The 11483-nt window shown below is 43.3% G+C and overlaps 1 protein-coding gene across 1 annotated transcript; it reads left to right on the top strand.

Moving 5' to 3' along the window:
• The first annotated feature begins 1136 nt into the window (after positions 1-1136).
• Positions 1137-11034, top strand: LOC121567496 (membrane frizzled-related protein-like). The gene is made up of 13 exons (XM_041877580.1): positions 1137-1337; positions 1463-1580; positions 3440-3571; positions 3938-4102; positions 4295-4514; positions 5870-6000; positions 6126-6251; positions 6500-6576; positions 6722-6870; positions 8853-8983; positions 9298-9432; positions 9576-9703; positions 10036-11034. The coding sequence occupies exons 1-13, from the start codon at positions 1284-1286 to the stop codon at positions 10258-10260; spliced, it is 1791 nt and encodes a 596-aa protein (XP_041733514.1). The 5' UTR covers positions 1137-1283; the 3' UTR covers positions 10261-11034.
• The last annotated feature ends 449 nt before the right edge of the window (positions 11035-11483 follow it).

Here is an 11483-nt window from a genome sequence, read left to right as displayed (position 1 = left end):
TACTGAGCCTAATTTTGACTTGTTTTAAGGACATTACATCAAAGTTGGATCAGCCTGTAGTGTGGTTTTCCACTTGAATTTTGAGAGTGACTCCAAATCCAGACCTCCATTGGTTGATAAATTTGATTTCCATTGATAATTTTTGTGTGATTTTGTTGTCAGAAAAAAGTATTTAATAAGATTATTTCATTCATTCAGATCTAGGATGTGTTATTTTAGTGTTCCCTTAATTTTTTTTGAGCAGTGTATATCTCAACATGCTACTAAGTAGTTATCTTATTTGATGAGTGATTATCCATTAACGAACCACAGCAAACACAAAAGCATGGATTGAACTCAGAACTGGGTGATTACACTTTTAATTTAGGATTCATATAAAATTATTATTCATGTGTTGGTATCTTTATTTTAAGTGTAATATTTTACTTCGAGACTCAAATAGCCTATGATATTTAGAAATGGTTGCATCCTCTACCGAGTCAGTAATAAAGGGGGCAACTATGAATGGAAAGCAGAAATGTGGTTGTAAAATGAAAACAACAATTATTTTAACCCAGTTCCACTACTCCAGGGTCCCAACTTCATCCCAAGTTAGGGCCATGTTGCCAATACACTGTATAATTAGTAAATTACTCAATTTGTGCTTGCCATTGGTTGTGTGTGAGAAACATTTTAGGAGATTAGATGATCATTATGCATATTATAGAGAATTTACTCTGAGTGCCCCCAAACCTCACTCCACCCCACCCCCTCCTGCCTCAGAGCTCAGTCCTCTCAGCTGACTCGGCTTTGTGGAACACTGTGAAGGGAGATCTAGGCGTCTTTTATAACAAATTACTCACCCTCAACAAGACAAGAACAGACTGCACATCTACCTAGCTCACACACACAGACACACCATGACTTAATAAAGTGATGGAAGGAGAAGCGGACTATAAACACTTGGGGCACTTTCACTGGATTTTAAACCTCAAATTGGTGGACTAAATATTTTGTTCTTGTGGGATTTTTTACATTGTGGATGTATATAGATATAGATATTTTTTGGGTATTCATAACAAAATTATGAATCAATCTCTCTGGGAAGATACAGGCTTCTTTTATCTGTCACATTGAGATGTTCTGCTGAAACGATCCAAAGTGACCTTTTCACCTTTCACATTCCAACAAACATGTTGTAAGTGTGCTCTTAAAAACAACAACACAAGACTACATTGGCGTGGGTATTAGGATGTGGATGCTCAATGTTTTCCTGGAAGACTAAAACTGAACTTTAACCAAAGATGACAGACCTCACCGAAGTATCTGTTTACTCAGAATCCTCTGACATTTACAAGGTGAGGACAGTGACAGCTTGTGTGTGCCTGGAATTCTGGTTCCACTTTTTGATATCAACCTTGTATTTCATGGTGGGAAGTTACTTGGCGTTCCATGTTATACCAATTGTCTTTGCTTTTCCCAGAATGTTTTCTGCAACCCCGCGTTTGAGCTTGATGGTGAGCGTGAGGAGAAAGTGGAAGGACTCAGTTCTGCCAGTACTGCCTTGGCCGTAGAGCCAGTAAAGAGCCCAGCAGCAAGCAGTGAGTCTGACAACCTAGTTTCCCTGTTCCATAACATCATATACAGTGGGGAGAACAAGTATTTGATACACTGCCGATTTTGCAGGTTTTCTTACTTACAAAGCATGTAGAGGTCTGTAATTTTTTATCATAGGTACACTTCAACTGTGAGAGACAGAATCTAAAACAAAAATCCAGAAAATCACATTGTATGATTTTTAAGTATTTAATTTGCATTTTATTGCATGACATAAGTATTTGATACATCAGAAAAGCAGAACTTAATATTTGGTACAGAAACCTTTGTTTGCAATTACCAAGATCATACGTTTCCTGTAGGTCTTGACTAGGTTTGCACACACTGCAGCAGGGATTTTGGCCCACTCCTCCATACAGACCTTCTCCAGATCCTTCAGGTTTCGGGGCTGTCGCTGGGCAATACGGACTTTCAGCTCCCTCCAAAGATGTTCTATTGGGTTCAGGTCTGGAGACTGGCTAGGCCACTCCAGGACCTTGAGATGCTTCTTACGGAGCCACTCCTTAGTTGTCCTGGCTGTGTGTTTTGGGTCGTTGTCATGCTGGAAGACCCAGCCACGATCCATCTTCAATGCTCTTACTGAGGGAAGGAGGTTGTTGGCCAAGATCTCGCGATACATGGCCCCATCCATCCTCCCCTCAATACGGTGCAGTCGTCCTGTCCCCTTTGCAGAAAAGCATCCCCAAAGAATGATGTTTCCACCTCCATGCTTCACGGTTGGGATGGTGTTCTTGGGGTTGTACTCATCCTTCTTCTTCCTCCAAACACGGCGAGTGGAGTTTAGACCAAAAAGCTATATTTTTGTCTCATCAGACCACATGACCTTCTCCCATTCCTCATCTGGATCATCCAGATGTTCATTGGCAAACTTCAGACGGGCCTGGACATGCGCTGGCTTGAGCAGGGGGACTTTGCGTGCGCTGCAGGATTTTAATCCATGACGGCGTAGTGTGTTACTAATGGTTTTCTTTGAGACTGTGGTCCCAGCTCTCTTCAGGTCATTGACCAGGTCCTGCCGTGTAGTTCTGGGCTGATCCCTCACCTTCCTCATGATCATTGATGCCCCACGAGGTGAGATCTTGCGTGGAGCCCCAGACCGAGGGTGACCGTCATCTTGAACTTCTTCCATTTTCTAATTATTGCGCCAACAGTTGTTGCCTTCTCACCAAGCTGCTTGCCTATTGTCCTGTAGCCCATCCCAGCCTTGTGCAGGTCTACAATTTTATCCCTGATGTCCTTACACAGCTCTCTGATCTTGGCCATTGTGGAGAGGTTGGAGTCTGTTTGATTGAGTGTGTGGACAGGTGTCTTTTATACAGGTAACGAGTTCAAACAGGTGCAGTTAATACAGGTAATGAGTGGAGAAGAGGAGGGTTTCTTAAAGAAAAACTAACAGGTCTGTGAGACCCGGAATTCTTTTCTGGTTGGTAGGTGATCAAAGACTTATGTCATGCAATAAAATGCAAATTAATTACTTAAAAATCATACAATGTGATTTTCTGGATTTTTGTTTTAGATTCCGTCTCTCACAGTTGAAGTGTACCTATGATAAAAATGACAGACCTCTACATGCTTTGTGAGTAGGAAAACCTGCAAAATCGGCAGTGTATCAAATACTTGTTCTCCCCACTGTAACACCGGAGTTGGATATGCAATAGGATTGGTTGTTTCCAAATGCCAAGACCTTTTCAATTGGACCTAGTTGTTGTCTTACACCATTGGAAAGTGGAAACAAAGATTCTTGGAGGGTCTCCTCAACCACCCATGTCTTTCCACCCATCTTCCTCCCTGTGTGTGTGTGCACGTGTTGGTTTGCGTATGTGTGTATGTGTATGTGTCCCAGCCCGAGGTGTGTTCAGTGTGTGTGTGATGCGTCTGTGGGGTCCGTTGTGTAGCTGGGGGGCCGTGGTGGTCTCTGTTGCTGCTGTGCTCCTGGTAGCAGCCCTGGGCCTGGCACTGGTGCTCATCTTCACACGTGAGTGACGGGGGTGACAGTGGGAGGAGTGGGCCAACACAGAAACTATAAATCCATGTAATTCTATGGGTGGAACAGTGGGACCTCTGATCCTCAACAGGAAGTGTTCACAGAGCATGGTGTACATACATGGTATACATACATTTCACTAATCTCTCAAAAAAGCATGAAGAACCCTAATTTAAAAAATCTCATTCTCATAGACACCTACATAATTATGTCCTTATTTAAACTAACATTGCCAATTCATACACTTTATGGTCCCTTGAGCATCGAATAGCATTGCAGTACTTCTGCACATCACAAGCTTGTGTCATTCACTAATGTCCTCTTACTCTATCTCTCACTGTGTTCTTCACCCCACAGAACTAAAGGGGCAGAGTGTGGATGGGGAAGTGGTGTCGACCAATCCCCTGGACTTGTTGACTGGAGATGGACTGCCTCGTGGTCTACCCACAACCCCCACCAACCACAGTCAGAGGGACAGTACAGTGGCCCCACAGCCAGCCAGATACCCTACCCCTGAATCTAGTGGGTATTTTCCTACTACAGTTGTATCCATAGAAATAGAATAAGTAGTTATATTCCAATGATTGTACCTTACAGATACGTACTTACCTACAGATATACGTACAATACAATAATAATACTGTAATACACTACCCTGTACTTTTCTCACTGTCTGTCTGTCTGTCTGTCTGTCTGTCTGTCTGTCTGTCTCAGGATGTGGGGGCGTATTGACAGACTCAGAGGGCAGCTTTAGCTCCCCCAACCATCCTGGGTCGTATCCCCCAGACTCTCTGTGTGTCTGGGTGATCCGGGCGCGCCCTCCATCCCTGGTCCAGATCCATGTGTCCTCTCTGACCATAGAAGGACCGTCCCCCTGCCTCTTTGACTGGCTGGAGGTTCAGGAGGAGACGGAGCAACCTTCTGTTGTCACCAGGTGGGTCAATCGTACTGTATCTAAACCTGTTCGAGGTAGAAGATGCCTCTAATCACAGATCTAGGATCAGATTAACCTATGCTGAAGGGGATGTAACATATAGTTGTTATGATTTAACTGGATAGAACCCAAATGCAGACAAGTACACCAAGCCAGAGAAGTTTTAACAGGTTTATTATAATGTTCAATAGTCCAGGTTTCCAATAAATGGGGAAGAGCAAGTCCAGGTTACAGGGAGGGTACAGATCCAGGTCAGGGCAGGTGTGGTACCGTAATGTCCTAGTGTCCGTGGTGAGTCCAAAGGAGAGGCCCGATAGTGGAGAGCAGGATGGTGGTGGCAGGAGTGAAGCGGAGGCAGGAGTCAGGTTCCAAATATCTGTGGCACAGGAGAAAAAGTAAATAAACAGTCCAAAAAACACAAGAGCGAAAACAGACAGGTTGAGTCGGCAGCGAGACTAACATGGTTGTCTTGACTATGATCTGACGATGAGTGGAAAGTTTGACCGGGTCTTAAAGGCTGAGGTGATTATGGTGAATGAGCTGCAGCTGGAACCCTGACTCCCGCACACCAGACTTCACTCCTGCAATCAAGGACAGACAGAGGGGAGGGGGAGAGCAGAGAGAGAGCTACCTAGCAGCAGTAGGCCTAACAATAGTGACTATGGGCACGTTTTACATACTGATGAGTTTCAGAAGAAAGTTATTTGTTTCTGGCCATTTTGAGCCTGTAATCGAACCCACAATTGCTGATGCTCCAGATACTCAACTAGTCTCATGAAGGCCAGTTTTATTGCTTCTTTAGTCAGTACAACAGTTTTCAGCTGTGCTAACATAATTGCAAAAGGGTTTTCTAATGATCAATTAGCCTTTTAAAATGATAAACTTGGATAAGCAAACACAACGTGCCATTGGAACACAGGACTGATGGTTGCTGATAATGGGCCTCTGTACGCCTATGTAGATATTCCATTAAAAATCAGCCGTTTCCAGCTACAATAGCCATTTACAACATTAACAATGTCTACACTGTATTTCTGATCAATTTGATGTTATTTTAATGGACAAAAAAAAAGATTTTTTTTCGAAAACAAGGACATTTCTAAGTGACCCCAGACTTTTGAACGGTAGTGTACTTCTGAACCTACTAGTGCATGGCAGCCTCTTGAAAAAGCATACTCTTCATGACACTTTGTGGCAGCTAGGTGGCATACAAGTTCTGTATAGATAGCAACTCTGCATACTTTCTGGCCCTGATGGTTTGCGGTTCTGCTGTTCAGGGATTTTAGGTGAAGAATAAAGACACATTATGATTGCCTTTTGGGGCTGACATTTTAAAACGTTTATCTCCACCCTAGGTTCTGTGGCAACGTGGCACCCCCTACTGTGAATACCAACAGCAGCACTGTGTGGGTGACCTTCCGCTCTGACGGGAGCATCGGAGGCAGTGGCTTCACCGCCCAGTACCACACCATCACATCTGAACAGAGTGAGTACTGGGCCAGAGGTACAATCAACAGATACACTGAATTTATCTTTGCTTTAGGAAACATGTATTTTCACAGTACATTAACACATAACATCAGCAATGTGTGTGTGTACGTCTGTTCTCAGAGAGCTGCTCCAGGGAGGAGTTTATGTGTGACCACGGGCGCTGCATCCTGCCTGTGTCAGTGTGTGACAGTCAGCCCAACTGTCATGACCACTCTGATGAGGCCAACTGCAGCCACAAGCACAAAGGTAAGAACAGGGTGTACAGCACAGTACACACTCATCATCATAGTGACTTAACTGAATACATACAGCAGCTACAAGAAAAAGAATGCCTGCATGTAAAATGGTAGTCTCACGATGCCATCCTCCTAAGTCTCGCTCATCAATTGGACAAAGTCGTGAGGAAGCCTGGTAATCAATTTTAGTAAAAGGGCAATCGTTTGCTTATCTATACGAAACTAATTATCATTGTTTTTTGCTATGTTGCTGAACAGAGTGTGGGGGCCAAAAGACTGGACCCTACGGCTACCTGGCGAGTCCAAACCACCCAAAGCCTTACCCTCATCAACAGGTACCTACCTACACCTGATCAAGAAAACCATCATCAACATCACCAACATGCATCGTATCTAATTGACATACCCAGCCATTTACCCAGAATATATCAAATCCTACCATGATAAATAATGTTTAATTTCCTCTTATCTCTCCGTTAGTTGTGCACATGGCGTATCTCTGTGGAGGAGGGTCATGTGATCAGACTGAGTTTCCGTAACTTCAGTCTGGAGACTCAGGACGTGTGTGAGTTTGACTATGTGGAGGTGCATGACAGTGCTGATACCGGGGCCAGCAGAGTACTCGGACGGTAAGACTTATTATGTTAGCTTCACAATGTGTTTTTTTCATACACTACCAATACATTAGGTCAGAAGGGGAGAAAAAGGAATGCTCGAAGTAAGTACATCCAGTCAAATTAAATTGTCTAAAATCAAGCATAGGTGTTGTATGACAATATATGACAAATATACAGTACCAGTCAAAAGTTTGGGTTGTTCTTAATTTTTACTATTTTCTACATTGTAGAATAATAGTGAAGACATCAAAACTATGAAATAACACATATGGAATCATGTAGTAACCAAAAAAGTGTTTTTAGATTTTTAGATTTTAGATTTTAGATTCTTCAAAGTAGCCACCCTTTGCCTTGATGACAGCTTTGCACACTCTTGGCATTCTCTCAACCAGCTTCATGAGGAATGCTTTTCCAACAGTCTTGAAGGAGTTCCCACATATACTGAGCACTTGTTGGCTGCTTTTCCTTCACGCTGCGGTCCAACTCATCCCAAACCATCTCAATTGGGTTGAGGTCGGGTGATTGTGGAGGCCAGGTCATCTGAGGCAGCACTCCATCACTCTCCTTCCTGGTCAAATAGCCCTTACACAGCCTGGAGGTCTGTTTTGGGTCATTGTCCTGTTGAAAAACAAATGATAGTCCCACTAAGCGCAAACTAGATGGGATGGCGTATTGCTGCAGAATGCTGTGATAGCCATGCTGGTTAAGTGTACCTTGAATTCTAAATAAATCACCAACAGTGTCACCAGCAAAGCACCCCCACACCATCACACCTCCTCCTCCATCCTTCATGGTGGGAACCCCACATGCGGAGATCATCCGTTCACATACTCTGCGTTTCACAAAGACACGGCGGTTGGAACCAGAAATCTCAAATTTGAACTCATCAGACCAAAGGACAGATTTCCATCGGTCTAATGTCCATTGCTCGTGATTCTTAGCCCAAGCAAGTCTCTTATTCTTATTGGTGTTCTTTAGTAGTGGTTTCTTTGCAGCAATTCGACCATGAAGGCCTGATTCAAGCAGTCTCCTCTGAACAGTTGATGTTGAGATGTGTGTTACTTGAACTCTGTGAAGCATTTATTTGGGCTGCAATCTGAGGCGCAGTTAACTCTAATGAACTTATCTTCTGCAGCAGAGGTAACTCTGGGTCTTCCATTCCTGTGGCGGTCCTCATGAGAGCCAGTTTCATCATAGCGCTTGATGGTTTTTGCGACTGCACTTGAATAAACTTTCAAAGTTCTTGACATTTTCCGGATTGACTGAACTTCATGTCTTAAAGTAATGATGGACTGTCGTTTCTCTTTGCTTATTTGAGCTGTTCTTGCCATAATATGGACTTGGTCTTTTACCAAATAGGGCTATCTTCTGTATACCACCCCTACCTTGTCACAACACAACTGATTGGCTCAAACACATTAAGAAGGAAATACATTTCACAAATTAAACTTTTAACAAGGCACACCTGTTAATTGAAATGCATTCCAGGTGACTACCTCATGAAGTTGGTTGAGAGAATGCCAAGAGTGTGCAAAGCTGTCATCAAGGCAAAGGGTGGCTACTTTGAAGAACCTGAAATATAAAATATATTTTGATTTGTTTAACACTTTTTTGGTTCCTACATGATTCCATATGTGTTATTTCATAGTTTTGATGTCTTCACTATATTATTCTACAATGTAGAAAATAGTAAAAAATAAAGAAAAACCCTTGAATGAGTAGGTGTGTCCAAACTTTTGACTGATACAGTATGTGTACCATAAAACATTCACAACAGTAACAGCACTCTTCCTTGATAAGACGGTGTACTGTAGCCTGTAGTAGCCTAGCCTGTTGTGGGGACTCCTATGGTTGTAAAACAGAACATGGTCACAAACAGATCTGGGACCAGGCTAATTGTACCCTACTGTACCACATTCTGTAACACAGTACAACTGTTACTGTACCTACTGTACCACAGCCAGCTCTAGTGTTCCTTCTCTTTCCTGTCCCAGGTACTGTGGCACCAGCCTGCCTCCTGAGCTGACCTCCTCTGGGCCTCAGATAACCGTGTTGTTTGTCGCTGACGAGGGCGTGGCAGACAGTGGCTTCAACGCCTCCTACCAGGCCATCTCCCTCACCGAGAGTGAGTCAACCCTCCCCCCACCACACACAGGGGTAGTGTTCAGTAGGACAAACTGTAGCAAAAAGTTTAGCAACAATAAACAAAACTCCGGTTTTATTGGACAAGATCAGGTAGTACCTTCCCATTTAACTCTGTTTCAAAACGTTTCCTCCTTACAGAACACGACCCAGATTGGTCTCCCTGTATCTAATCTGTTATGGCTCTTGTAAACGTAGAAAATAAGGCAATTTATTAAAACACCTAACAGTGGTTTAGTTAAAGGATTTACACTGGAAATATGAGGAGTGGATCACCTGTTTCCTTGTTTGTGACAGGAACATGCAGTCCTACTCAGTTTGCCTGCAGCAGTGGGGAGTGCCTGCACCAGGAGTGGCTGTGTGACGGCTGGACTGACTGTGCAGACGGGACAGATGAGCACGACTGTGACAACTCAACATATCCCCCTTTCAGTGAGCCAACAATACAAAACACACACACATCATATTTGTATGATTCCTACAGCAGTAACACAACTGCTAAGCTTTCAAGTAGAATGACTCCATTAGGACAGACTAGTAACCTTTTCTGTGTCTGTATCATACCTCTCCCCCAGGCTCGTCCTGTGAGCCCATCGAGGTGGAGATGTGTCAGGGCCTGAGCTACAACCTCACCTCCTTCCCCAACATTTGGCTGTCCATTGCTGACCAGAGAGAGGCAGCCACACTGCTCCGCCAGTACATGGTGAGACCGCACACTTGGCCTGTCAACACACAACCACACAGAACAATATCACATTTTCTTTAATGGATTTTTAGTTAACGTGAACATTATCTGTAACATAATATAGGTGCATAGCAGTGGAGGCTGCTGAGGGGAGGACGACTCATAATAATGGCCAGAATGGAATGGTATCAAACACATGGGTTTCATGTGTTTGATACCATTCCATTCCAGCCATTATTATGAGCCATATATGGGACGTGCAGACCCCCTTAAGTGTTTGATTCTGATGGAGGTAGATAATGTACAGCCGCTCTCTAACTCTCTCCCATGTGGTTTGTGGTTATTACTAGGTGCTGATGGAGCTGGCATGTTTCCAGCCCCTGCGCAAGCTGGTGTGTGGGATGTTCATGCCCCACTGCAGCCCTCAGGGTGGGGTGCTGCAGCCCTGCCGGTCAGTGTGCTCCTGGGCAGAGCAGCAGTGTAGTCAGGCCCTGGATGTCTTCACCTTCAGCTGGCCCTTCAACTGCCACCTGCTGCCTGACTCCCAAGACCCTATGGAGTGCTCCAGCCCCTGAATTTGCTACAGTACAACCATAGTAATGAGATGAAGCCAACACAGGACTTTAAGAACTCTTAAAAATACCATCAAAGCTCCAATCTTTTCAAGGAACCTTGCAGTCGCTCTTAGGCACTGTACATCATCATCATCTAAGGACCTTTACATACAATAAAGAATCAATGTTGCACTCTGCAGATTCAATATGGTGCTAGCCTTGTACAGCATTATACAGATGTATGGAACAGAACTGGTTGGAGTTTACATGGGAATAGAAAATAAATGTACATATTAACGAAAACAATACTGATTTTGACATACTGTAGCTTGATGTTTTGCAAATGTATGTGATTGAACCATGAATTTTTTGTGTAATTAATTTGACTGAATTAAGGTCCCATTCAACACACCAGAGACAATACCTGTACGTTGTACATCAAATGCTACTTTTTTGGCACTATATTTATTTCTGTCTGCATGTCATATAAAATAATAACATTTTTAAAAAGGATAGAATCGTAAAACATTTTTATTGCATTTTCTGACACACCGAAACATGGTGCCTTACCTTCATAAGGTTAGTGAATGAATGAACTGTCGAGATTTAACCTTTCCAGGGAGAACTGCAGATGAATATGTCAGTATGACAAAATACAGTGACATTACAATCCAAAGTGGCTTTGACATGGAAGGTGATTGTTCCTTACATGACCCTACCTGATATACAGTGGGGGAAAAAAGTATTTAGTCAGCCACCAATTGTGCAAGTTCTCCCACTTAAAAAGATGAGAGAGGCCTGTAATTTTCATCATAGGTACACGTCAACTATGACAGACAAAATGAGGAAAAAAATCCAGAAAATCACATTGTAGGATTTTTTATGAATTTATTTGCAAATTATGGTGGAAAATAAGTATTTGGTCAATAACAAAAGTTTCTCAATACTTTGTTATATACCCTTTGTTGGCAATGACACAGGTCAAACGTTTTCTGTAAGTCTTCACAAGGTTTTCACACACTTTTGCTGGTATTTTGGCCCATTCCTCCATGCAGATCTCCTCTAGAGCAGTGATGTTTTGGGGCTGTCGCTGGGCAACACGGACTTTCAACTCCCTCCAAAGATGTTCTATGGGGTTGAGATCTGGAGACTGGCTAGGCCACTCCAGGACCTTGAAATGCTTCTTACGAAGCCACTCCTTCGTTGCCCGGGCGGTGTGTTTGGGAACATTGTCATGCTGAAAG

Source organism: Coregonus clupeaformis, chromosome 6 (assembly GCF_020615455.1).
Source record: "Coregonus clupeaformis isolate EN_2021a chromosome 6, ASM2061545v1, whole genome shotgun sequence".
Classification (NCBI taxonomy): domain Eukaryota; kingdom Metazoa; phylum Chordata; class Actinopteri; order Salmoniformes; family Salmonidae; genus Coregonus; species Coregonus clupeaformis.
Note: the sequence above shows the minus strand (reverse complement) of the source record. Positions and strands in the feature narration are given on the sequence as shown.

Bases quoted from the DNA above. Each gene is read 5' to 3' on its own strand.
- LOC121567496 (XM_041877580.1), top strand. From the start codon at position 1,284: ATGACAGACCTCACCGAAGTATCTGTTTACTCAGAATCCTCTGACATT. The intron at 6,252-6,499 runs GTAAGAACAGGG...GTTGCTGAACAG, and splicing joins CTGCAGCCACAAGCACAAAG to AGTGTGGGGGCCAAAAGACT. The intron at 9,433-9,575 runs GTGAGCCAACAA...CCTCTCCCCCAG, and splicing joins CTCAACATATCCCCCTTTCA to GCTCGTCCTGTGAGCCCATC.